The sequence below is a fragment of the Bacillus rossius genome, chromosome 16, assembly GCF_032445375.1.
Source record: "Bacillus rossius redtenbacheri isolate Brsri chromosome 16, Brsri_v3, whole genome shotgun sequence".
NCBI classification, from domain to species: domain Eukaryota; kingdom Metazoa; phylum Arthropoda; class Insecta; order Phasmatodea; family Bacillidae; genus Bacillus; species Bacillus rossius.
The window spans coordinates 5,859,765-5,887,502 of NC_086343.1; the positions used below are offsets into that span (position 1 = coordinate 5,859,765).

Sequence of the window (27,738 nt, forward strand, 5' to 3'; positions counted from 1 at the left end):
AGTTCACTCCTAACATTAACTATAAGTTTGTAACGTTAAGTGTGCGTGTGTGTGTGTTTTTTTTTTTTGTCGCAGACTGTTGCCACTGATTTGAGACAGTATAATTCTGTAAAGATGTTTGTCTTCATTCTAAAATTGCAACATTGGTTAAGAGTAATTGTGCTCATCATATTGTTTATTTAATTTTTTTTTCTTTAAACTTGATTTTGTTAAATTATTCATTAAAATTTTTTGATATGGCATTGCTTTATATATCTCAACGAGCTTTTCTTCTTCTTTGTAACAGTAGTATATTTTTGGACGGAAACGGGCGGTAACTGCGAGGAGGAAACTGCTAATTATTTCACTTGGATAATGCAATAGTTATAAATAGTCTATGAACTTTTAAAACTGACAGCAGCTATTTTATGCTATATTGCACTATTATATCTAGAATGTGAGCTGTATTGCAAGTTGCAGCTTGGTAATTAAAAAAATTCCATGATCCTTACATGTCTGGTGATAATTTTTTTTCCTTCACAGCTTATTCCTATACTGATACTTCAGTGACAAGAGCGTTAGTTCTTCCACATCTTGGTAACATTTTAAACATGTTCACTCTTAACTGCTCCATTAATCAAGCTGGAGTACGAACAGAGGCAGACTCAGTTCTCGGATTCTTTTAACATTAATGCTTCCGGTCATTTTTATGCCAGTGTACGTGTGCATCCTTTTAACCTTTTTTTTATACTGGTTGCATTGGATTTTCGCCGCTGTGGGTGATTTTCAGTTCAATTCGCGAGTTGTTTTACGAGCACCGGAAATATTATTCTCAATATTTTTTTCAAGAGATATTAATTATAAGCATAGTGTTTTCATGAATTCATAAAATGCAGATATTCACATTATGTACACGCTGTAATATTTGATGCAGATGCTTAGAGATTCAGAGAAACTAACACAAAGATATGAATATGACCTTATTATATATTATTTCACCTCAGGTGTATTAATGTTTGTTTTCAGTACATGTAACGAAAATTAAATTAAAAAATGTTAGTACACTTGAATGTACTGATTGTAGAAAATTTATACTGTTTACTTGATTTTTTTTTGAAAAATAATTAATACAAACATAGTAATATAATTAACACTTAATATCCACTGCTTCCAGTGCATTTATTATTACGTGCATGCTTTTTTTTTTCAGCGCAAAAATAAGTACAACGATGCAAAGCTGAAAGCGCTGAAAGCTCGCAACGAGTATATGCTGTGTTTAGAAGCGTCCAACACTACCATCCACAAGTATTTTGTGGATGACCTTTCTGATCTTATAGACGTAAGTACATGAATACAGAATGTAAATGAGTGTTTTTACGTATAGATTTGTTTATTAGTAATTTTATTAATATTAGAGTAACTAAAAAAAATATTTTTTTAATATTCAGGTTTTTTATTATGTTGGTCATTTTATAACTTTTTTGTGTTTATTTTCTTAGAGCATCAGAGTAGAAATTATTTTTAGTTTTGAGGGGGGCCTGTTTGCCCTTGCTAAAGCGTGACTGTGAAATGGATTTGATGTCAAAATTATGCCTTGATGGAAAACTGTTCTGTTACATTTTAAAGTTTTCTGCTTATTGAAGTAGCTTGGTTTCTGGGTTGTAGCCGCGTCTTTGGCGAATGATTCACCAACGTTTGGTCGACATTGCAGTTGCCATCATCAGGGAACAGTAGTTAACTGCTCCCTGATGATGGCGACTGCAATGTCGACCGAAACGTCGGTGATTTATTTGCCAAGGATGCGGCTACGACCCAGAAGCCAGGCTACTTCAGACCAGTGGCGGATACAGAGGTTCACCTCGGAGGGGGCACTCTAGGATTTCAGAATAGCCAGAGAAAAAATGTCTTAAAATTACTACATTTGTATTTAATCTACTAACACTACACATAACATCCAACCACCAGATTTTATGATTCTACAAGAAATTCATTAATTATATTAAAATAATTTATTGGTTTCAGAAACAATCATTTTTGTAAGCAATATTAATGTAGCAGACAACTGGTTGTTCGAGGGGCACTTGCCCCTGGTGCCTCTCCCCCCCCCCCCCCCCCTGGATCCGCCACTGCTTCAGAAAATGGCAGTGAAAGCCTGTGAACATTATTTTCTCCTTATTGCATGCATGTAGGCCTACATATGGGCAGCGTACAACATACAAGCACCTTATCCAGAGAAGACGTGTCGGTTAACCAAGCGTGCAGAACTTTCGTACTGTGAGACCTGCAGATTTGCGCTCCTGTTCGTGTGTAATCCAGATGCTTGAAAGTACTTCTTGGCTAGATAAGACAGGATTTTTTCGTTCAAATGTTTTTTTTATAATATTCTTTATTTCTGAACTAAAGAAATTTTGAAAAGGAGCAATTCAAATTCAAGGAAAAAATTTCGTAACCGGTCATGGAATGTGTTCTCTACACGTGCCTCCAGTTATCACAAGTCTTTACAATAAGTAGTTTTTAAGTTGTGCAACTGGTGTCTGTGCATGTGTGATTGCCGGAGGGTTTTGTTTGCGCAGTATCACAGTTTTTCAATTAGTAGTTTTAAAAAGTCGTACAACTGGTGTCGATGCATGTGTGATTGCCGGAGGGTGTTGTTTGCGCAGTATCGCAGTGTTTTAAATAGTAGTTTTAGGAGTCGTACAGCTGGTGTCGGTGCATGTGTGATTGCCGGAGGGTGTTGTTTGAGCAGTATCACAGTGTTTCAAGAGTCTTACAACTGGTATTAGTGCATGCGCGATTGCCGGAGGGTGTTGTTTGCGCAGTATCACAGTGTTTCAAGAGTCTTACAACTGGTATTAGTGCATGCGCGATTGCCGGAGGGTGTTGTTTGCACAGTATCAGTGTTTCAAGAGTCTTACAACTGGTATTAGTGCATGCGCAATTGCCAGAGGGTGTTGTTTGCGCAGTATCACAGTGTTTCAAGAGTCTTACAACTGGTATTAGTGCATGCGTGATTGCCAGAGGGTGTTGTTTGCGCAGTATCACAGTGTTTCAAGAGTCTTACAACTGGTATTAGTGCATGCGCGATTGCCAGAGGGTGTTGTTTGCGCAGTATCACAGTGTTTCAAGAGTCTTACAACTGGTATTAGTGCATGCGCGATTGCCAGAGGGTGTTGTTTGCGCAGTATCACAGTGTTTCAAGAGTCTTACAACTGGTATTAGTGCATGCGTGATTGCCAGAGGGTGTTTGTGCAGAATCACAATGTTTCAAGAGTCTTACAACTGGTATTAGTGCATGCGCGATTGCCAGAGGGTGTTGTTTGCGCAGTATCACAGTGTTTCAAGAGTCTTACAACTGGTATTAGTGCATGCGCGATTGCCAGAGGGTGTTGTTTGCACAGTATCACAGTGTTTCAAGAGTCTTACAACTGGTATTAGTGCATGCGCGATTGCCGGAGGGGTGTTGCTTGCGCGTGACGCAGTGCATGGACTTCGGGTTCCACAACTGCGTGTCGCGCGCGCTGATGATGCACGTCTCGGCGGAGGAGGGCTGCCGGCGGTCCGCGCAGGCTGGCCTGGACCAGATGACGAGCTGCGTCAGCAGCCTGGACTCGCGCCTCGACAAGCAGAGGTTCCTAGAGTCCAACCACACCGCCTTCATGATCCCCAAGAAGTTCGAGTTCCAGGGCCAGAAAGACGAGGTACCTACTTTCGCACACATTCACGAAAGTTTTTTTTTTCTTGGTTCCGTTCGTACAAGACTCGTGTTGGTGTGTTGAACGTAACTCAAGTCTATCCCGATGTGATTGAACTCTTTAAAACCTTAATAGGATCTTAACTTGAATCTTTTTTAACTACCACATTCTTTCAAATTGGAAAATATTTATCAAATAAATACAGGCCTACCTGTTACTTTTCTCAAGCTAAAACCAAAATTTTATGAACTATTATTTGTACAAGTGCTACTCCATATTAAATCTACGAAATCATTGTATGGTTAAATGGTAGATATTCTAAAAAAAAAAAAAGTTCTTGAATGCAAAAGGCTGCTCATTAAAAGGACGGCCGTTGCAAGCAAATAGATATGGAGGGAGGGGGTTTCTTTCGAACATATTGTGGAAGGGAGGGGGGGCTGTTTCAACCAAATTGGGAAGGAATAATGGTTTTGACCAAATTTTAGGGAGAAGGGGGGGGGGGGGTAAGAGCTCGTTAGATCTAAATGGGGGAGGAGGGGCAGCTGTTTCAACTCAATTATAGGGAGAGGTTTTTTCCTGTTTAAACCAAAAAAAAAAAAGGTGGGCTGTACGATTGGGCCTCTTGTTTTGACCATAACTTTTTGGAACATAAGTGTAATGTGTAATTTGGCGTGTGCGCAACAGGGCCCGGAGACGGAGCTGCAGAAGAGCCTGCGCGACGACCTGGAGTCGCGGCTGTGCCAGCTGCAGAGCCGGGTCACCTCGTTGCGCACCGAGTCGGAGGAGGTGTGGAAGACGCTGGAGACGGCCGAGGTCACGCTGCTGGAGATGCTGGACGCCAAGGACTACGACTGCAGCGGCTGCTTCGGCAAGGCCGCGGCGCCGGCGCAACGCCCGCCCGAGACCGTGTCCATCAAGCTGCGCGCCGACCGCCACGAGACAGAGGAGTTCTACATGTCGGTGAGCGAGCCGTTCCCTTCCCTCGGCCTCGGCCCGCCTGTCGGTGAGAGGTTCTTCCCATAGCTACATGTCTGTGATGAGGTGTACCCAGTGGCGTTAGCTACTTGTTGGTGAGAGGTTCTTCCCATAGCTACATGTCTGTGATGAGCTGTACCCATGGCGTTAGCTACGTGTTGGTGAGAGGTTCTTCCCATAGCTACATGTCTGTGATGAGCTGTACCCATGGCGTTAGCTACGTGTTGGTGAGAGGTTCTTCCCATAGCTACATGTCTGTGATGAGCTGTACCCATGGCGTTAGCTACGTGTTGGTGAGAGGTTCTTCCCATAGCTACATGTCTGTGATGAGGTGTACCCATGGCGTTAGCTACGTGTTGGTGAGAGGTTCTTCCCATAGCTACATGTCTGTGATGAGCTGTACCCATGGCGTTAGCTACGTGTTGGTGAGAGGTGCTTCCCACGGCTTTAGCTACATGTCTGTGATGAGCTGTACCCATGGGTTAGCTACGTCTTAGTGAGAGGTTCTTCCCATGGCTTTAGCTACATGTCGGTGATCTGTACCCGTGGCGTTAGCTACGTGTTGGTGAGAGGTTCTTCCCATGGCTTTAGCTACATGTCGATGATGTATTGTACCCATGGCGTTAGTTACGTGTTGTTCTCCGTACTAAAAAGTCAAGAAGGTAAGAGTAAAAAAATTAATCCTCCCATATCCCTCCAATTTTAACAATTTTGATTTTAAGAAGTTTTCTTTGCTAAGTAGTAGTAATGGGTCAAATCCCAAACTCTGATCACTAATATTAGGTACCTTGAATTTAGCCCTCCAAAACAAATTGTCAAGGACAAGAAAAAAAATATGTACAAGAAATATCTAAAATATAATAACTCTGGTATTGAAACTCATATATATTATAATTTATAAATTAATAGCAATTTGATTTGTATAATTATTTATTAAAATTGCAAAGTATATTGGGGAAAGGTAATAGGATTTCAGAGTTGTTATTGTATGGTTTTTGAATTTATTACATAACCTCCAAATATTTTTCTTTGAACCTATTTTTACCTGAATGTAAAATCGTGGAATAAGTACCTAAGATTTAATGGTAGGTATTTCAGGAGTGTAGAACTTGATGGCCCCGTCTCTATTACATAGTCTAAACATTCGAGGGCATCATACCGAAAGGGCGTATCAACGAAAATGCAAGTTTACAGGGGGGAGTCATTTAAAAGTTTGGCTGTTTTTTCCCTTCCTTTGTCTACACAGCATGGTACCTATTATCATTTGATTCATGGGTTATGTTTTTTGGGAAGCTCTTGAATTAGTGTTTATGAACCTAATTGGGTTATGTTACGTTCATCTCGATATTGCAGAAAGTGTTGACACGCCCTTCTGGCGTGATGCCCTCGGATTGTGAGTCGGGTCGGGAAGCTCGTGGCCAGGGTGTGTTCCACGGTGGGCGTGGTTCCTCCGTGCTCCAGAAGTTCCGGGAGTACCTGCTGGGGACGAGCCGGATCGCGCGGCTCGAGGCGAAGCAGGAGTTCATCCACCAGACGCTGCTGGACGGGGCGGGGGGCTCGCCCACGTCCCTGAAGGGGCTCCAGCAGCGGGCGGGCCCGGCCAGCAAGCCCCCGCGCCGCAAGAGGATCGGCCGGCTGCAGATGAGCGGCCAGCCCAAGCTGTTCGCAGGCAGTCTGGAGGAGTACCTCGAGGCGACCAATCAGGAGATCCCGCTCATCGTGAAGAGCTGCATACGGGTCATCAACCTCTACGGTGAGCGCGCACAGCTCTGCTCACGACCTGTGCAAAGTCTGTTCACAATCGAAGTCTTACCGTTAGCTTCAGCCGATGAAATTTCGCGATGTATCCGACATCTGTTGGCAGCAGGGACGCAACAACTAAATTTCCAAAAGGGCGGGGAGGGGCAATATACCTTTTTTATAAAGAATTATGGATCCCCCCCCCCCCCCCTATTGAAGCAGGGGGGTCCGGGGGGTCTCTTCCCCCCGGGAAAATTTGTATTTCAAGGTGGAAAATGGTGCTATTCAAGCAGTTTTTTACTATCTAAAAAATTGATCGCACAGCACTTTCTTTGCCCCCCGTTTGCCCCCACTTCAAGGTTTCAGAGGGGGGGGGGGCAAAATACCCTTGGCCCCCCCCCCCCCCCCCTGTTGTTGTGCCACTGGCTTGGCAGTGTTAGTAACTATAATAGCTACCAAAGGATTATCCCGTGACATCTGACCAGAAATTTGTGTACGCAGTTTTTCTACATATAATAAAGGGTTATATAAAAATTTTAGTTAATCATTCTATTTATGAAACTATTTTTATTTCTCTAGAAAGTATCCCTGGGCCAATTAAAAGCCATGACAATTTTCCAATCGGGTATGCCCATGTGTTATCGGAGATTTTGCTTATTCAAGGTTGTCTCCCTCTACTTAATTTGATTATTCGAGACACTTACTCTACATCAATTCAAGAAGATTACTCACTTATATCCACTTTTTCAGATCCCTACACTATGTATGTTTTACATTAAGTAACAATATTATACAAACTCTTTTCATTATTAAGAACCAACACAGTAATTTTTTTTTTAGGCCTGCTGTTATGGGATTTCACTATGTTTGTTACACTAATTTTTCTGTGTGTATTGGCAGTTATCTTTGAAATTGTGTGGTTTTTCAAGGGAAAGAGGGAAATTATGAGGAAAATGTTTTAAGTAGAAACTAATTTTTTAGGGTCTTTATTCTATGTTATTAATAATAATTATTTGGGGGGGTATTAGGTTTATAACAAGCTGTAAAAATTTTTAAACAAAATATTGCTCTTTTATGGAACCATTCAGATACTTTCACTCAATTTCCCTACATACATCATGTAAGGAAACTCACAATAAATGAATTGCTGCTTTAAAATATCTGTTTTTAATGCTGTAGTGTATCTAGGGTACAATCACTTATTTTGATTACAATAAGATATCTTAAATAATGGACAGTTCTATCAGTTTAATGAGGTTATTTTACTACGGTTCAGTGTGATTTACTAATACAATAAAAGTACGAAATGCACAGATTTCAATATCGCAACAAATGTGATGCAACATCAAATAGAAGCAGTGAGGTTTCTGGGCCTGTAGGTTTTAGCTGCATCAAAAGTGAATGGTTCACACATGTTTTGGTTGACATTGCAGTTGCCATCGTCGTGGTAACAGGTTCCTACACTATAAACATGCAGCTTTTACCACACAAAAAAAAAAAAAATTAATGTTAAAATTGCATTACCATTACATATACTGAAGCCATCCATGTTTTTAAAAGTTAGATTGAAACTAACCTATTTGAAATATTTTTTTGAAGTGAAACTTCTAATGCGACTTCCAACAAGGTTGCGTTAAACGTTTAACGCTACCATGGAGCAGGTATGAAAGCACTGTTGCGTTAAACATTCAACGCTCCTGGGGAGGGGGGAATAGAAAAAGACAGAGCGAGAGTGAATTCGTGGCACTCGAACGCACGCGCGTAGTATATACCTGTCACAGGCCAGCGCGAGCGTTAGCAACGAGTAGCGTCCGATATTCCAAGCACATGCGCGTGGTATTCTTGCTATGCAGCGAAGTAAACAGTTTGAGCGTCGTGAAATTAGCTGAAATACGTACTTGGTTGTTCTATTTTATTGTTCTATTTTAAAATTTATAATATTCATTATTTCATTTACTTGTTTGTTTTTTTTCTAGTTTGATTTTTGATACAATATGATTTCACTAAAAATCAATTTCTGCCCCTTCCTATTTTCATTTCCACATTACGAAGTTTCACTTTTTCCGCACGGACGGACTCCACGCCCCTCTGTTGTGAAGGCAATCCTGGCACTTAGCGTGGTAGTTTTGCAAGCGAGTAAACGGCTGCAAGCGGGAACCTCGCAGCAGGGTGTGCGTGACGGCAGGGGCAAGCGAGCGAGCTAGCGTCTGCCCGGGGGGCGTTGCAGGGCTCCACCACCAGGGGATCTTCAGGGTGTCCGGGTCCCAAGTGGAGATCAACAACTTCAGGGAGTCGTTCGAGCGCGGGGAGGACCCCTTGGCCGACGTGACGGACGCGTCGGACATCAACTCCGTGGCGGGGGTGCTGAAGCTCTACTTGCGGGAGCTGCGCGAGCCGCTCTTCCCGATCATCTACTTCGAGCACTTCATGGAGCTGGCCCGTGAGTCGTCGCTCTATCCCTCCCTCCCTCCTCTCGACCCACCCTGCCGCGTGGTCTGCAGGTCACCAAGGTCACTGTACCTTTACAGAGCTGGGTGGTTAACTGCACGGCAGGCACATCCAACATGGCAGTAGAGCGCCAGATTCAGGAAGTTCCAGTCCCACCCTGCCACGTGGTCTACAGGTCACCAGGGTCACTGTACCCTTACAGAGCTGGGTGGTTAACTGCACGGCAGGCACATCCAACATGGCAGTAGAGCGCCAGATTCAGAAAGTTCCAGTCCCACCCTGCCACGTGGTCTACAGGTCACCAGGGTCACTACGCTTGCCAAGCTAACGACACCTGGGTGGTTAACTGCACGGCAGGCACATCCAACATGGCAGTAGAGCGCCAGATTCAGAAAGTTCCAGTCCCACCCTGCCACGTGGTCTACAGGTCACCAGGGTCACTACGCTTGCCAAGCTAACGACACCTGGGTAGTTAACTGCACGGCAGGCACATCCAACATGGCAGTAGAGCGCCAGATTCAGAAAGTTCCAGTCCCACCCTGCCACGTGGTCTACAGGTCACCAGGGTCACTACGCTTGCCAAGCTAACGACACCTGGGTGGTTAACTGCACGGCAGGCACATCCAACATGGCAGTAGAGCGCCAGATTCAGAAAGTTCCAGTCCCACCCTGCCACGTGGTCTACAGGTCACCAGGGTCACTACGCTTGCCAAGCTAACGACACCTGGGTGGTTAACTGCACGGCAGGCACATCCAACATGGCAGTAGAGCGCCAGATTCAGAAAGGTTCCAGTTTACAACCATCGGACACACCACTGAATGGGTTGGCCCAATCACAAAAGTCTCAAAAGTCTCTTGTCATGAAAAAAAGTAACTAAACTGAAGGACTGGTCGAAAATTTCATGGGAAAAAGTAACTGAATTGAAGGATTTGTCAAAATCGCGAAATTTCCCGAAGCAGATAACATCGGCCCTTGGAAGGTCAAACAAATGATAAATTTCCAGCAGCCTTTTTGTTAAATTTCATTTAGTTTTTTTGATGCCGGATGTTAATTTTTTTATTGAAAAAAAAAATTAAAATATTATTTACATGAAACCTACGCAGCAGAATAATCAAGTTGTGTATTAAATTAAAAGTTCGAGACTGCAACAAGCTTTAGTTAACAGGACATGAATGAAAAAATATGTTATCGTATTTATTAAATAATTATTATTTATAGTTAATTATAGTTTTCCAATAGATCCTGTTTATTATAATTAGTTATTAGTCTGAATAGGATGTCATTGTTTCTGTTCAAGATAGATAAAGAGGATAATAGATGGCTATGGAATTGAGGAATTCTTAGGCCTGAGTTATCTAGTATATACTGTATTTGCATCTGATTCTTGAATGAGATATGTAATTTCAAATAAAATAAAAAAATACTATTAAAATGTTCTTTATTATTATTACTCTTATTGCTGAGACTATCAGGGATGAGGTAAGATTGGTCCGTCAGGCTGTTATGAAACCAAAAGAAAAAAGGGATTTCCCTATGAACATTAATTTTTTTTTTTCAGAGCTGGAGTCAAAGCACGATTTCATCACCAAAATGAGGGAACTGATCCAAAGTCTTCCAAGGCCCGTAGTTGTGGTCATGAGATACCTGTTTGCATTCCTAAACCAGTAAGTATGTTTCTTCGTTGGGGAAAAAAAAGAAGTGAATTCTGTACGTTATTTTAATTTTGACTAATTGTAAGGACAAAGCCGCGTAATTTCTTCGTGAGGGCTGCATGGATACTGCAGTGCATTTGTAATTGTAATTGATTTTTAAAGGAATACAATTTGATGGGTAAGCCTGTAAATGAAGGATGTCGTCATTATATGCTGCACCCCATTTTCAGAGCTCAAAAACTGCAATGTTAAATTATTTTTATAGAAAATTTAATGGAAGCATTCATTAAAGCACTGAGGTGAAGAAACTATATTAATAGTTTTATTCGTACGAAGCAATTTCAACAGTCCAGTTTTAACTCTAATGAAGTAAAGGTGTGTAAAATCATAGATATGATACAAGACGTGATAAGCACGTAAATGTTGTACTTTGAAAAACTAAATATATATAACATTTTTAGATAAAAAGTCAAATATTTATCAAGAGGTTTTTTTTAAACTCGCTAATTATCACAAAATATTTGGGGAAGCATTGTTAGATAAAACATTTTCCTGTGAAATGAACATTTTATAACTATGGTTTTTCAGTTGAGCAAATTTGGAAAATGGAGATTGTTGGACTAAATCCATTGGTAAATAGAAAATGTGGGGACATCTAAATGGATGAAATTATTACAATTTTTTCCATGGGAGTAATTTTTTGAAGTATTGGTTGAAAACAAATTATATCAGAAATACAGAAAATTTGTATGCCAAAAATATTTCATCTGTACATTACTAATTTTCAGAGTACTAAAGTTAAAATCAAGTAGATTCTGTGCGTAGAACAGTTTGTCGATGTCTGGTTCCAGCCTGTCGGAGTTCAGCGACGAGAACATGATGGACCCCTACAACCTGGCCATCTGCTTCGGCCCGACGCTGGTGCCCGTCCCGGAGGACAAGGACCAGGTGCAGTACCAGAACCAGGTCAACGAGCTCATCAAGAACATCATCCTGTTCAACGAGGAGATCTTCCCCGTGGACGGCGGCCTGCTCTACGAGAAGTACATTAGCCGCGAGCCGGACGAGACGTAAGCTCTGCGAGCTCGGCCCGTCGACTGCCCCCGCGGGGGCCCTGTGTCCGGAGGAACTCGGGCCGGCATTGCACAGTCGCGACTTTGAATATATATACTGTATGGAAGTCGCGAGTGGATAGGATTTACTCTGCATTTTTCAGGAGCGCATGATGAGCAGCTTGGGAGATTCACCGCAGCAGTGCGCTGTCGTAACGCCTTGTATCGTCTTAGGTTGTTATTTACACGTTAGAGCGCAGCACTGTCGCCCGCTGTCATTCCCCCGCACCACACCACCCAACATTCACTGCAGCTCGAGGTCGTTCAACGGGAGTTTGTGCGTCACAAAACTGTAGGGATGAGAGGTGGGGTAGAGGGTGGGTGGAGGACAATGCGTGTTTGTGGGAGGGAGGGGGAAGGGGTGTTTGAAGAGTTCGACACTTGTCCGCTAGGGACCACCACGAGTCGATGCCCTGGAGATGGTGGCGATTGCGGCGGTGAATTAACCAACTACCTCAAAACCGTATTAGAAATTTTAACCTGGGCTGGCGACTTCTATACAGTATATATATTCAATAGTCTTGACTTGAGACGAAGTGGAGCATTCTTCCGTTTGATTAACCTGCCGAGATTTTTCCTCGGACTCGACTCTCCCGACTCTGCAAGTGGCCCTTAAAGAGCCCGGGGGGAAAATTTTGTCAGGCCTTTCCTCGCCGTTACTTGCTGCGCAGTTGAAAAATCCTCATTGGCCATAACCAGGGACACCTATATTTCGCGATTTCATTTCGTGTCGAGGTATTTCCACGAAATACTGTAGCTTTTTCTAAGAGTCATGGCTAGAGACATGCAAAATTCGCGGATTCATTTCGCGATAGGCTAGCATCAAAACAACTATACCTTCGTACCGCTTCTGCGATTGGCCCACATTTTATCCGGGGAACTGTGAGCCAATGGGAAACACTACACCAAGAACTGCCGAATTACGGACAGCCTAGTTGAGACGTGTAACGCATCAGTAGCCAAAGAACAGGTGTCATTTCCGCGAGTATTTAAATGACTGTGGAGTCTATCCTAGAGGTCAATGAATCCGCGAATTTTGCAGGTCTTTACTTCTCTAGTCATGGCAAATTGTGAGGGTGCAGCAGTACGGTGACCACATTCTCATTGGCCCCGTAAAGAGCAGACGACACCTCTCACCGATGCCAGCCAATAACCAGAGGAGAAAAGCTACAGTATTTTGTGAAATTCCTTGACACTAAATGTATTCGCAAAATACAGGTGTCTCTAGCCATAATTTTACAAGGGATTCTATTAGCAGTAGACTTGCAATTTAATTCAAATGTCAGGTTAAACTGATGAAAAAATAAAATCTCTAAACGCAACCCCCCCTCCCCCTTCGTCCAGTGCACCTTTCTCTTGACGGCCGTGGGTACATATAAATCATATGCAGAAAAAAAACTTGATTCATGAACGTTTACAAGGGTTGCAGTTTGCAGTAAAATACATTACTCAAGAGAAGTTTCAACAACCCATTCAATATTTAACCACTTTTACCTGCATGTGTTTCGTGTGTTCACCTTGTAATATGACCGTACTTAGTAATTTTCTTGTGAAACATACGTTCAGTCATAATGCCCTGACCTCAAATTCTTGGTTTGTAAATGCTTTGTTTATGTAGTATATACTACTTCCGTCAGCTGCTGATTCAACATTGTATGTGTCTACAGAATTTTTTTTTGTTATTAGTTTTATTATACTTTAGGACACTACTTAATACATTGATTTTTTATTAAAAAATTTTGCTTGTATTGTTTATAAGATATAAATTTTCATACTTGAGGGATAGGTTAAAAGTGACTGCTTTGGAACAACAGTATTTGGAAGCAACTTTTCAGTACTTTTTTCAGTAAAAAAATTAGCATGTGACCGAATGTTTATTATTATATGTAATGCAAAGCTTTCCAAGATGAATGTTTGTTTCCAGCGACGTTGGAGACTCCCCGTCTGACCATGTGCACGAAGACTGCGATTCTGAAGTGTATCCCTCGGAGGACGGTGAGTCTTGGTCCACATCCAATGTACAGATACGAGTTTTAGGATTGTAACCTTCTAAATATTCTAAATGTGCATGTAGTATTACTCGCATGTTAAAGAAATCTGAACCACAAAAATTTTTGTTTTTACTAACCAGGTTCTTTTCAAGACTTTCATATTTTTTTTTTGTTAGTAATAAAATATTTCTGATAGCTTTATTCTGAAGAAGTTAAGTTTTTTTATGTTTTCCAATAAATTGTGGCTTTTCATTTTTTTTCTTAAATCACTGATTGTGGTTTTTTCCCCCTAAAATTACTCGAGGAAAATTTTAGAAAAGTTCTTTCTCATCAGGTCAATGTTAGATTTAGTCGATTCTTAAAAAAGGCCTCAATTTTTGTGATTCATTTCTGTCTCCGTAACCTTGCTCTTTACTATCATACATACATATTAAGTTCAAGTATCAGTAGTATAAGCTTCTCCCAAAAAAAAAAATTGTTTTGAATCTTCAAATTAGGTTATCTTTATTGCAGTTTTTTTTTACTATTTTTAATCTCGCAATTGTCAGTAACTCATCTTTACTTTACGACATTGATATATTTTCCAAGTACAGAAATACTTTTGATTTATTTTTATTTATCCGAGTAGTTAAGACAAGCTTATTACAAATCATTATATAGTAATTATTGCAACATTATCGTGCATCAGTCAAAATGATAACACAATTTTGGTGACAAGTATAATGAAACACTTAAGGTCTGATTATGCTATCTTCATTACGAAGCATTTTGTACTCAGCAATAACTAGAAACATGTAATTAAAAAATTTATCACAACCACCGGACATTTTTTAAAGGTTGGGTCAATCCATTAAAAAAATTAACAATTAGATAACCTGTCATATAAAACTTTAAATTTTAAATATATTCTAAAATTAAAAAAATTAAAACTTAGTGTGTATTAGGAAAGGTTTTTTTTTTTTTTTTTTGTAGTTTTTAAAGTGAAAATGACTTAAATATATCACAGTTGGAGAAAAACGAAACAAAATTCTTAAATAAAAAACTAATCCAAAAAAATCCTGTTTTAAGAACGAAATCGGTCGAAATCTAAAAAAACATGAAATCTTGTCTCTATGTATTCCGTATGCAGTGGCAGATCCAGGATTTTGGGTTTGGGTGGGGCTTGACCCAGCTGAGGCTAGGCTTTATCAAGGAAAACACTAAAACAATAGTGGACCCAGATGCTTTTGGAGGGGGCTTCAGCCCCTTAGCCCCCCCCTACTGTCTGTATGTACGCAGATATTTAACCCATTTGCATCCACTCACTTTAATGTTAGACATACCATGGAATCCATAAACTTTTTTATATATTACTATTATTAAAGTTATTTTCTATTTTCATTATATTTTTATTCTTTGAATAAAATTTTAAAAATAGTTTAAGTTTCACGATAATATACCTTTGTTATAACAATACTAGCTACTCTGAGGGGTTATTTTCATTCTAAAGGGATTTTTTCAAGTTTTTCGGGCAGATTAGCCATTTTGCGTACCAGTACGCCTATGGTGTTATCGGCCAGAAAAACAGCTGCGTACTAGTACGCTTGTAGATGCAAATGGGTTAAAGTGGTGTTGGACCCCCGTGCTCGTGCCCCAGAGTCGGAGTCCCTGGAGGCGACTGCGCAGTTCGACTTCCTGGCCCGCTCGGAGCGCGAGCTGAGCTTCAAGAAGGGCGACAGCGTGGTGCTGTTCTCGCAGGTGTCCAACGACTGGTGGAAGGGCAGCGTGAACGGCCACGAGGGTCTCGTCCCCGACAAGTACATCATGCTCAAGATAAAGTGCGTGTTCCTTCTCTGTACCATCTTTGAATATATATATATACTGTATAGAAGTCGCGAGTGGATAGGATTTACTCCACGTTTTTCAGGAGCGTATGATGAGTAGCTTAGGAACCTCGCCGCTGCAGTGCGTTGCCGTAACGCCCTGTATCGTCTTAGTTGTTGTTCGCACGTTGGAGCGCAGCACTGTCGCCCGCTGTCATTCCCCCCCGCACCACACCGCCCATCATTCACTGCAGCTCAAGGTCGTTCAACGGGGAGGGGGAAGGGGTGTTTGAAGAGTTCGACACTTGTCCGCTAGGGACCACCACGAGTCGATGCCCTAGAGATGGTGGCGATTGCGGCGGTGAATTAACCATCTACCTCAAAACCGTATTATAAATTTTAACCTGAGCTGGCGACTTCTATACAGTATATATATTCAAAGGTACCATCTTGGGCAGGAAAACTCAGTGGTGGACGGGGGGGGGGGGGGGGGGCCTCTCGAAAAGGAGAGCGCACAGGAGGGGGGCCCCCTCTAGTGTCCGATCTGAGTGGAACTGTAGGGATTGGGGTGCGATGTCTGGTTCACCGTGGGACTTAAACAATAAAATTAATTTAAAAATAATTGAAAAACCCCGGAGGGCTTTCTAGCAAAGAGGGGTATACCAGGTCTTTTCTTTTCTATCTTTTCTTGTTTCTTCTGTACCAGTAGTGTTAACAGTATGGTGAAATCCGAAAGGGTCTTAAAGAGGGGTAGTATCCTTCAATATTTTGCTTCTAATATTTTTTTTTGTTTTCACACATGATTTTAAATAAATTCATAATATAACCAAATTTTATTGTGAACTAAACAAGTTCCCGGTCAATCGTTTTTACGACTTTGAAGGTAAATTGTCAGGCCAAGCACGTACTAAAAGCACCAAAGAATGTTATCGCATATACAATTTCGGATTAACTGTTTTATTTGCAGTTTTCGTCTTTAAACTCTTAATTTTTTTTTTGCAAGTGATTCATTAACAATAAACGTTAGGTTTCCCAAAATTATAGAAGAATCCTGAGTTTTTCATGGTTATTGGAAAACTTAATTTTTATTGATTGATTAAAAATATACTTAAAATAGTTTGAAGACGAAGAATACATATGAACAATTAATCCAAAACTGTACACTACATGATACAATGCTCTCTGTACATGGTAGGACTGACATAAAAATTTGCTCTCAATTTCATAAAAAACCATTGAATGAGGACTTGGCTGATATAAAAAGCCTTTTATAAACTATTAAATGTGGTTGTATTATGAATTTATCTAAAATATTGCGTGAAAACACAAAATATTAGAAAGCAAAATAAATAAAAGGTACTAGTTCCTGTATTTTAAGTTCAGGTGTTCAGCACATTATGTAGTGCAGCACCAAGAGAGCTGCTTGTGTTCAGATTGTCATGAATGGTTAGTAAACATCGCAGGCTTTCGCGGCCGTTGTCTATAGTTGCTTGGCTTCAGGGTTGTAGCCGTGTTGAACGTCACCGACATTTCGATTGATGTTGCAGTCTTTGTCGTTGGGGAGCAGTTACCAAAACTGTATACCGCATTATTTCATGCTTTTATAGTACGTGCTAGGAATTACATAAAAATTTTCCTTAATGTTCATAAATACCATTAAATATGGACTTGTTTAGCAGAAAAAAAAAACCTTTTATAAACAAATATGGTTGTATTGGTTATTTATTTGGAAATCACTCGAAACAAATTCTGCACAGAGGCTGATGGCGACGGGAATAAGAGTACAGTCGGCTCAGTCCCAGGAAAGATAAATGGAGCCATGTGGGTAAAACCTGCGACCCTTACCACATCTAGCATATCAGCATGGCACGCTAACATTCATGGTTACAGAGAAATTTTAACTTTTTAGGGTGGGAGGCCAAAAATATCCTATATGTGGTGTGTTGGCCGTCTCTATTGTAGGTAGCATTTTCTATGGTGTTAATTATTATTTTTATTTATACTTGACGTCTCTTTGATAGAATACATGAGACCAGTGGTCTCTTGCATGTAACTGTAGGCACACCATATACAAATTTCTGATAAATGTGTTAGAATCAGTGGCGTAGCCAGGATTTGTGTATGAGGGGTGTTATAAGAAGCATGGGCTCCCGTATTAAAGTGGGGGGTCCGGGGGTCCTTCCCCGGGAAAATTTGGATTTTAAGGTGTAAAATAGTACAATTTTAGCAGTTTTCGGTACTTAAATTTAAACATTGTAATGGTAAAATTTTTATTAATTTTAATATGAAATTTGTTCGAGTGATGAATAAGAAATTAATTAAAGATTTGGTGCTAAGGAGGGGGGGGGGGTTTTGAACCCCCCCCCCCCCCCCTGGATACGCCCCTGGTTAGAATAAATATTTCACAGTTACATACTGATGGTCAACTCAAGGCTGGTTCACAAACAGCGCCATACTGAACTAAATCGCTGTTCAAGCGAAACCTATAGTCGTTCAAGTAACACATTAAAAAAAAAGAGCGATATATCCATGTAATAGAATAATTATATCTTTATAACTGGACACATATTTCTCTGGGATACCACAGGGTGCATCTGGAAGTCTTTTAGGGCCTACAATTTTGGGAACTACTGTGTTAAACTGAGTAACTATACAACACAGTTTAAGATATTTGGGGAAGGGATCTGACATTGCCTGTTGTAATGTTTGGCCAGTGTGTGAATCCAGTCTCTGGCCACTGTGCCACATCTGGACGTCTCTGTCGGAATGCCCTCGGGGACTCTGGAGAGCGACTGTGCGCAGGGACGAGGACCGCGAGAAGCTGGAGCTGCTCAAGTCCAGCTCCTCGGAGGAGTCGATGCGACGGCGGGCGTCGAGCTCCAACGACTCCGTCCTGTCGTCCAACGTGTCGTCCTCGTCGGTGCACAACTCTCCCGTGGCCAACGTCTCCTCGGCCACGTGGCCCGACCCGGAGCTGTCCCGCCGGGGCCTGGTCGCCGAGCCCACCCCGCTCATCGCCCTGCAGGCGCAAGAGGTACTCGAGACAACCGTGTAGTCCTAGCTCGCCTCCCTCCCTTCCCTTTGCCTTTGTCTTCCTTTGTCCTGCCTTTGCATTACTTTGTCCTGACTTAGCAATCCTTTCTCCTGCCTTTGCCGTCCTTTCTCCTGCCTTTGCCGTCCTTTCTCCTGCCTTTGCCGTCCTTTCTCCTGCCTTTGCCGTCCTTTCTCCTGCCTTTGCCGTCCTTTCTCCTGCCTTTGCCATCCTTTCTCCTGCCTTTGCCGTCCTTTCTCCCGCCTTTGCCGTCCTTTCTCCCGCCTTTGCCGTCCTTTCTCCCGCCTTTGCCGTCCTTTCTCCCGCCTTTGCCGTCCTTTCTCCCGCCTTTGCCGTCCTTTCTCCCGCCTTTGCCGTCCTTTCTCCTGCCTTTGCCGTCCTTTCTCCCGCCTTTGCCGTCCTTTCTCCCGCCTTTGCCGTCCTTTCTCCCGCCTTTGCCGTCCTTTCTCCCGCCTTTGCCATCCTTTCTCCCGCCTTTGCCGTCCTTTCTCCCGCCTTTGCCGTCCTTTCTCCCGCCTTTGCCGTCCTTTCTCCCGCCTTTGCCTTACTTTCTCCTAATTTTACTTTCATTTCTAAACCATTTATTCAGTTGTTTATCCTCAATTTTCTGACCCTATTTGTTCCTCTAAATTTTTTTCGCTCCAAATTTTCCACACTATTTTTTTTGTTATATCTTCTTCTTATATACTCCTCACCCTTCTATTTTTCCCATTCTATATTCTCTCCTTTACTTTCCCCTTATATTTACGCCCTCTTATTTTTTCGTTAATATTTTCCCCTGTGATTTCTTCCATTTTCTTTTTCCACCTCTTTTTTCCCCTCATTTCCCTCCCCCCTATTTTGACCCCTGCCTCTCCCTCCTTCTCTCCTTACTCCTGTGTGAGGCTGTGTGTCCAGAACTGCAGGCTCATCTCGCAGAACGCACTGCCTGCTGTGGCTGGTGTGTGTGTCGGAAGTAAGGGATTGGAGAAAAGGTTATGAAAGGCTCAATGTCAAGAGAAAGTTAATTTTTATCCCTGCAATCCAGTTGACTTCCTGGTCACACTAGTTTCGATTTAACGTTCAGATTTTGGTCGGACCTTTTTGCATTTACGGCAAAATAAGCGAGCAGAAGTAACCTGAGACTCTTAAACAAACAATGGTGGAATAGGAATGATAATGAAAAATCTGTCAAAAAAATATTCTACACACCACAACAAATGGAAATCTACTTGTTTTACGTTTTTTTTTTTTTTTTTTTGCTTTTAAACGGCAGTGCTACTAATAACTTGGCAGATTTATTTATAACACATTCTTTCAAAATTACTGCCATGTTAATACAGAAGTTTATGTAAAGTGTAATTAAAATTAATGTTAATCAATTTTTGAGATCTCAGCTAGGCTTGATATTGTGAAATTAATGTCTTTAAGTGTAATTATTCAACATTACAATTCTACTCACCTTTTTGATTTTTAAATATTTTTCTAACATCTAGCAGGGTAAGATTATGTATTATATAGATAGACAATGGCTTAGGGCTACGTGAAGTATTTTTGTCTAGTGATTTTTACAATCACTTCTGTAACTGCTTTTGTAAGGAAATACATGATGTTTGGATATATTTATTTACCTAAGTATGAAGTCTAAAATTTGTTTTTCTCCAACTGTGATATATTGAGTCATTTTCCCTTTAAAAACTACAAAACACAACCTTTCTTAATACACACTAAGTTTTAATTTTTGTAGTTTTAGAATACATATATTTAAAGTTTTATGACAGGTCATCTAATTGTTAATTTTTTACTGGTTTGACCCTACCTACCTTTAAAAAATGTCTGGTGGATGTAAGAAATTTTTGTATTACCTATTTCTAGTTATTGCCGAGTACAAAATACTTTGTAATTGTGTAATTGTCAGTCTTCTGAAGGTCTTATATTTTGAGTAGTATTGTCATTCTTTTATGGTACATTGGATTCAGTTTGAGCTTTAGAATAAATTTTTTTGCAGTTTGCTGTTAGTTTCGTTACCATAAAAAATGGGTTCACTTGCTAGTGTAAAAATCTTTATCGCAAGGCACCACAGTTATCTAATTTAACATGCAGTAAATTACGGTAGCTTGACTGTCAACGAATTAAATCTTTTTTTGTTAACGCATGTGCAGATTTTATGTTAATGTTGTGATTTTCATGTTGCAATGCTTGCTCTTCAAATTTTGCATGATCTAAATGTTTTGCATGTCCCTGGAATAACGATTGACCTCTGTGTATGTGGGATTGTTGAATGCAAATGTGACAATCTAGTTAACATTTTGAATTAAAAATTGTGTATTTGTTTTTCTTGTATTTAATACCTTGCGAACAATTTAACTAGTTCCTTTTACTATTGTGATTAGTTTATCAATTGTTAATTAATACAGTTAAATTAAAAGTTAATTTTTCATGTACATTCAAAGAGTATTTGTCTCCGGCAATGTTTAGGTGTATGTTAGCTGTAGTAACAGTTGAGGAATCCAAAATAGATTTTAAACTCTTAAATGCACCAAATATTTAATGCTTACCCAGTTAAAATTATAACAGCTCCATAATTTTATTTTTTAATAAAAATACTTCAATATTTAGTCAAATATGTCTTTATCGATTTTAAGGCATACCTTTCTTTTAGTTTTTCTAGTTTTCTTAAGTAGTTACTAATCTCATACTATGCTAACTTAGCAAATTTTAAGCACATGTTGTAATGGTTGATGTTGCATTTATTTAGTGGTATCAACCTAAAATAAGAGAAGTGGGAAGGTTGTTCTTTAACCCCGTTGATGCATCTTAGAATTCTTTTTGAAAATTTGAATATTCACACAGGCATACCGCCAGGTACAACTTGATGCCGATGTTTTTAGTTTGCTCAGGATTTGTTATTGTCAGTTTTCATTTCAGTACTGTGTTTCCTGTTTTTATAGTGGGTTACCTTTCTGTTGTGGTTTTTTTATGAAGAGATCCAACTCTGGTTACACAATGTAATATCAGAGACATTTTTTTTAAACAGTTACATCTGTATTTCTCCTTTCTATAGAGCGACTTGTTTCCAATATTGTATATTAATTGTTCTTTGTAGTGAGCTCCAGATCCCAATTTTCTCGAATCTGAATCTCAAATTTGATTCCCAAAGATTACTTTGAATATACCCCTTGAATCCGAATATTAAGTCTTGAGGGTCCAAAATAAAATACATAGGTATATAAGAAATGCAAAATATTAACTATTGTGTTGAAACATTTAACGCTTTAAATGTTTTATTCATGAACTAAGTTTCCAGAATCAGTACATATTGTAACTTTATTCATGTAATTACATGTTAACAGTACATTATATTAGGGAGTGGTAACAGGATAGCTACGAAGAAAAAAAAATTGACCTAACATACTTCAGAGGTTATCAGTGTTAATTTTTCATTTACTTTATTTCCCTTAATATATATATTTTTTAATCTTTTCCCCTCAAATATGGAATTCTTTGAATAGTAAGGTATATTTGAGGATTTGACTGGCTCATCCTTTGTTCTTTGGTATTCCTATTAAAACTATACCGACGTTGGAAAATCTGGCCAAATCTCTAATCCAGCATCCCCGAGGTCCCGAACGTGCATAATACTGTAGTATTATGTACTTTGAATAATCACTCTGTACTTTGGGAAAGCACTCCTTACATAAATATTGCACAATTGTTCCCATGATGAACTTTGAAGCATAAATTCATACACTCGGGTATATTATGTTTCAATAGCATAGTTTTATAACTTGGTGGCATTAATTATTTGTGGTGAAAATGCAGTTTTTCCTCCCATTGTAAACTAAAATTATTTTTTAATCTCTATGGAAATGCAGGTATTCTTATGTGTAAATTTATTTAGTGTACGTAAGACCTGCACTTACTTACAAATTTACTGAAGTCATTCCTAAATTCATATTTTCCGCGAGGCTTCTTAAAAAAAAAAAGGTAGATAAGTAGAAGGTAGAGAGTTGTATTGTTTTACCTTGTTATTAAACAAAGGTTATAGTTTTACGTTAAGACTGACCTTATTAAAGTACTCTAGCTGTATTGCATTACAGCATTCCACTGTTGATTGTGGTAGTATTTTATTAAAATGCTCATGAAAAAATGTTTGCATAGCTTATAGCTTACGCAGAGGTGCCCACCCCCCCCCAAACACTATGACTCAACCCTCCCCCCTTCCTAACCAAATGATAGGCCCCTTCCCCCCCGAAATTTTTTATGCCATTTTCTCAATGATTTACTCAATTATTTTATAATATTATACTTTTTTAGTATTATATTTTATCACATTTTGCATTAATTAAAACTGATTTTCTAATAATAATTTTGGTCATATCAGGTAATATTTCCATCCTGAACAGACAGATGCCAAAATGCTTTTGTTGAGGAAAGTGCGGGGTTGCCAATTTGATTTACAAGATCCCTTTCAATTATCAAAGCACCAGAAACGTATTTTCACATTAGAATCTATAATTATGTAAATAATATATACATTTTTTCTTGTCTTTTAACCACCCCCCTCCCCCCCCCCCCCCTGAAATTTTAATGACGCAGTCTGCGTCGTTACCCCCCCCCTTGTGGGCACCTCTGGCTTACGTTAATTGTTTTAAGTATGTTGACCAGTTAAATGATGGTTTTCTCGGGATTAAGAACAGAATTTTAATGAGAATGTGTTGGTTTTGTGTTTGTAGGTTTAGCAATTGAATTGGGATGTATGTTGTGAATTGCTTTGATTGTGCTTTTTTTTCTCTCCATAGAATTTTATGTAGTTATGTTTCTACTGTGTGTGTATTCGTAGAAGTTATATTGTGTGTTGTTAGTTTGTAATTAGTAATGGCAAAGTAGTGTTTGTTTCAAGTGTGTGAACATTACCCTTTGTTGTGCAATGTATGAAGTTTAGAAATATTGTTTTTTTTATATTTTGATTTGTAAATAAAAGTTTATGATACATACATTAGCATTTTATAATTTTTTGTAGTTGTAACTTTTGCATAAAAATTTTGGGATTTATTTAAGTAAAATAATTGTTTGTTTTATTTTGCTTCATTGTGAAGCACATATTTACATTAAGGATTAATGCTATTTTAAACTCACAAATAATTTTTTATTATACTCTAGAAGCTTAATGGATACTTAAGTTGAAAATTCTTTAAAATAACCAGCAAAACTGTGGTTGAAACATTTCTTTAAAATTATGCTTTCATTAAAAAAATTAAAATATAATTTTTACATACATCATTTGATAAAACCTATCAAAAATTTAAAAAAAAAAAAAAAAAAGGTTGTGTTTAGTGTTAAGATTGATTCGTTGCAACAGTTCATGAACAGAAATGGTTACCATCACTTAAGTCAGTGTTAAATGTACAGTTAAAAAAAAAAATTATCATAATGAAAAATTATTTAAAAAAATTAAATATTATAAAGTAGGTATTATAAGTTGAAAACATACATATCAGGGTGTTTCAGAACGCATGGTACATTTGTTAGGGGGTGACAGAATGTAGTAAGACAAGTTCAAGTCCCGCACATCATAAGCTCGGAACTCAACACTAAGTGCGCTTTTCAGCAAATTGTATGAACATGCTGTTCAGAGTAACAGTTATCATCGGTGCTCTGCATCGCTAACTGGTTGGATGCGTACACGAATCATGATAAGGGGGACTTTTTCACACGTACTAGCTTGCGGTCTGATTGCAAGAGACGCACATGCATGATTTCTGCCGTTAACCTCTGTCCTTGTTTCGGTGCGCTCTGTTGCCAGATGAAAGCCATAGAGCACAGAAGTTTGACACACCTTTGAAACGTAATGAAAATTTGTTTAATGTATTGGAAAAATTGTATTTTGCAAGGTAAAATTTGGAATGAGAATAGCAGAAATACATGCTTTTGGTGTGTTTGATCAAGAGCATCATCTGGTAGTTTCCATTTTTTTATTTATAAGGAAATGTCATTGAAAGACACCATCTTGGTTTCAACGATTTTGTTTGTTTCATTTAATTTGAAGAAGTTCGGCTCTGTATGGCCATAGTATTTAGTTACTAAAGTACCTTGTTATTAATAGTGACACTCACAAAATGTTTCTCCTGTGAAATAATAATAATTGGTGTTTAGCATTTAATTTTTTTTTTTCTGTCAGAATGACAACTGTAATAATACTGTCAGTAGATACAGATACTATATTATGGTCTTGGGAATTATCAAGAAATAGTATTATTAAACATATACTAAAAACTTATCGTGGTTAACAGTGATTTACAATAAAGACGTTTAATTTTAACAACCCTGTAGTATCAGTCTGGCAACAGTGTTCGCCAGTTACTCTGTACTGCAGTCTTAAGCATGAAGCAGGCTGTAAAAGGGATAGTTTACACATTTTCAGGTGGAATGACGGATGTGCAAGGAGCGTCTTCTCTTTTTGTCTCATCTTCTTGTCCTTTCGTAACGCAGCACGTATCGTTCCTTTAGTGCTTCTCTGGTTGAGTTCCGAACATACTTTGTATGGTGACTTGCGCGTGTCTAGTTGCTTTAGATTGCCTCCTGACGTACGTACAGAAGTTAGTTAACCAGCAATACAATGAACCTTTTCCACTCGTAGATTATGGAAGAGTTGGGAAAGGAAAATTTACAGTTAATTTTTTGACGATTTCGCGATTTGTACCACTCGATTCTGACTATCTTTCAAGAGATATTTAATAAAGGAAACAAAAGGTTTTTGTAGGTAGGAGTTCATGATGAAAAATATTATTTTCAAATTTTTAAAGTATGCCTACCTGCAGTGCTGTGGTTGTTCAGCTTGAATTAACTGTGTATTTTTATTAATGTAATTGACTGAACAACTATTTACCGATTGTTGACAAAAATGTGTAGTGGCGTAGTGTTTCAGCTTTATAACAGTAGTGCTAGGAAATAAAATTATATTTTCTTATTAAATAGTAAATATTGCAAATAGGGAATTTGTAACCGAGTTTTACGTAGAGAGTACAAATTATTTGGAAATTAAGAATTTTATTGAACACAAGACTTCTTGGTGAGACTTGTTGACAGGTAATTGTTTCAAATTAAAATTAAATAGTAGGCATTATTAGATAATTTGCTAAGACATTTATGAAATTAGTGATTGATCTTTGCCAGAAGTGACAAAAAATCACTGAAAATCATTGCTGCACATAATTATTAATGAACATGCTAGTTTTTTTATCAGTAAGTGTTCATATTAACTAACTTTTACCTTTCTATAGTAGTACGTAAGGAGTTGACTATATGTCTTAAAATTTTTATCGTAGATTAAACTGAACTTTGTTTTCATTATTTGGCTAAAGATACACTAGTTAAATTAGATCACTATTTAATTCTACAAGATTTTTGGTTTAAAAACACTGCAGTACAATTAACTAATGCATGGGGCATGTGGGCACCTTAGAGCTTTTGTCATTGTTCGAGCTTGTTGGAGTTACACTTCTTCAGGTTTGTTATGAAAAATTGAGTGAATTTTTGTGATGTGTGTGCACCATACTACGAAATTTTTACAAGATGAAAGAAAGTCTACATACAAATAAAAATTATATGTGTTTTTTAAATCCTTTACTTTTAATTGACATTGATAACTGGTCCATAAAATTTTAGAACATTTATTTATTGTGAATACTAGTGCTAGAAATTGTTAAAATAAACTTTTTCAAGTGAACTTATAAGTGAGTTAAAGTTCCCGTATGCACAATTAATTTGTGTTGTAAATTATTGCATTATTATTTAATAAATAATTAAAACTAATAAATTAGAATGAACAGTATATTTATTGATATTAATTATTAAAATTTCTTGAAAATTGTACTAAATAAAATAATTTTATACTTGTGTTTATATTAATAATGAATACTGAGTATTTATTTAAATTTTTCAATGTGATTGAATTTATACTTAACCAACTTAATTTATTATATCACTAGTAATTTTTTTTATTTAATATCTATTAAATACATGCATGCAAAATCAGTTGGTTTTTAATACGCCGAGTAAGTATAACTTCTAACGCACGTACATAAGTACACGCACCAACTTTTTGAAAGTATCCATTGTGTACCTGTATACTCTCGCTTTGTCAAAGAGTGGTTTATGTCTGGGACTATTTGCCTGACAGATAATGGATTTGTGCATCTCGAAAGGAATTTTAGTTTCTATGCTAAGCTGTTCACGTGAAGTTTGAATTTCTGAAGATTTCACTGGTTTTGCACCTGGGTTATCTTATGAAAGGTCTTTTTATTTTTTTGTTTGTGGTGGTGTTGCATGAAGAATGCTACTTACTTATTTCGGGGGACTTCGTTTTCTGCTGTAAAGTTTGGTGTATTCTGTAAGTGGTGAGATGGCTGACAAAATAGGACATATTTGATACAAAGAATAAACATACAAAGCAAATAAACATTCACTAGTGTTTTCAGTTGTGATCAGTAGGTACTTCCCCTTTAAGTATTTGTTTATTGACTGTTGGTTACAAAGCTTTCTTCATTTTTTGTGACATGTAACTGTATATTGCTTTACATAATTTGTAAGGAGGGGAAAAACTGGTGAGCATGTATGCTTTTGTGGTGTCTTCTAGAGTCCTAAATATAACAACATATAGTTTTTTTTTCCTGGGAAAAGTTTTTTATTATGGTTGAAAGTAGTAAAGTGGGTTCAGCATTGGGTAGTTATCCACCTGCAATTTAGGTAGTTTTAGAGCATGTTTTGTGTCGTAAGACTATCTTGTGTAGTAAAGCATGAAAGAAAATGTCTACACCAATTTACAAGCCATTGCACTTACATGTTGAGTGTTTGACTTGTCTTGCCAACCTGACAAACCATTGAGTCAGGTTACTCTGTCTTCCTTAAAAATTAACATCTAAAATGTGGAGACACGATTTAATGGTTACCTATATCATTGTGATTTTGTTTTTAAAATGTATATCTCTATTTTATATTTATTTCTTTAAAATCTCTTTTATAATTTAGTTGTATTATTCATTCAACAAACTTTTCATGTTACTTATTTCACCAGTTTACTTTCTGCTTTTTTACAATTAAATTTTTTATCTTGTCTGATTTATTTGGAAAAATACAAATGAATTATGAAAATAAACATTAAAACAAAGTAAAATAATTTTACCTAACTATTTGGTTTTTACATTTTTGGTACAAACATTGGGCTAAAATAGTCATGGTGTTGAATAGTATTGTAAAATACTGCTAATTTTTTTATTTAACTTGTGTTTTCGTGCTCTATGTTGTATAAATGTA

The 27,738-nt window shown here is 38.4% G+C and overlaps 1 protein-coding gene across 7 annotated transcripts in view; it reads left to right on the plus strand.

Annotated features, from left to right (window-relative positions):
* Nucleotides 1-27,738, plus strand: part of LOC134540114 (SLIT-ROBO Rho GTPase-activating protein 1-like) — a 188,996-nt gene that overhangs the window by 150,750 nt on the left and 10,508 nt on the right. For 6 of the 7 annotated variants that reach the window (XM_063382620.1, XM_063382621.1, XM_063382622.1 and 3 more), the window contains 10 exons: nt 1,190-1,318; nt 3,459-3,677; nt 4,356-4,631; nt 6,108-6,399; nt 8,614-8,826; nt 10,394-10,499; nt 11,339-11,557; nt 13,524-13,594; nt 15,227-15,407; nt 18,195-18,426. In XM_063382620.1, the coding sequence (XP_063238690.1) occupies nt 1,190-1,318; nt 3,459-3,677; nt 4,356-4,631; nt 6,108-6,399; nt 8,614-8,826; nt 10,394-10,499; nt 11,339-11,557; nt 13,524-13,594; nt 15,227-15,407; nt 18,195-18,426 (1,938 nt within the window). The remainder of the gene's footprint in view (nt 1-1,189; nt 1,319-3,458; nt 3,678-4,355; nt 4,632-6,107; nt 6,400-8,613; nt 8,827-10,393; nt 10,500-11,338; nt 11,558-13,523; nt 13,595-15,226; nt 15,408-18,194; nt 18,427-27,738) is intronic. The other variant, XM_063382617.1, reaches the window with a different exon arrangement.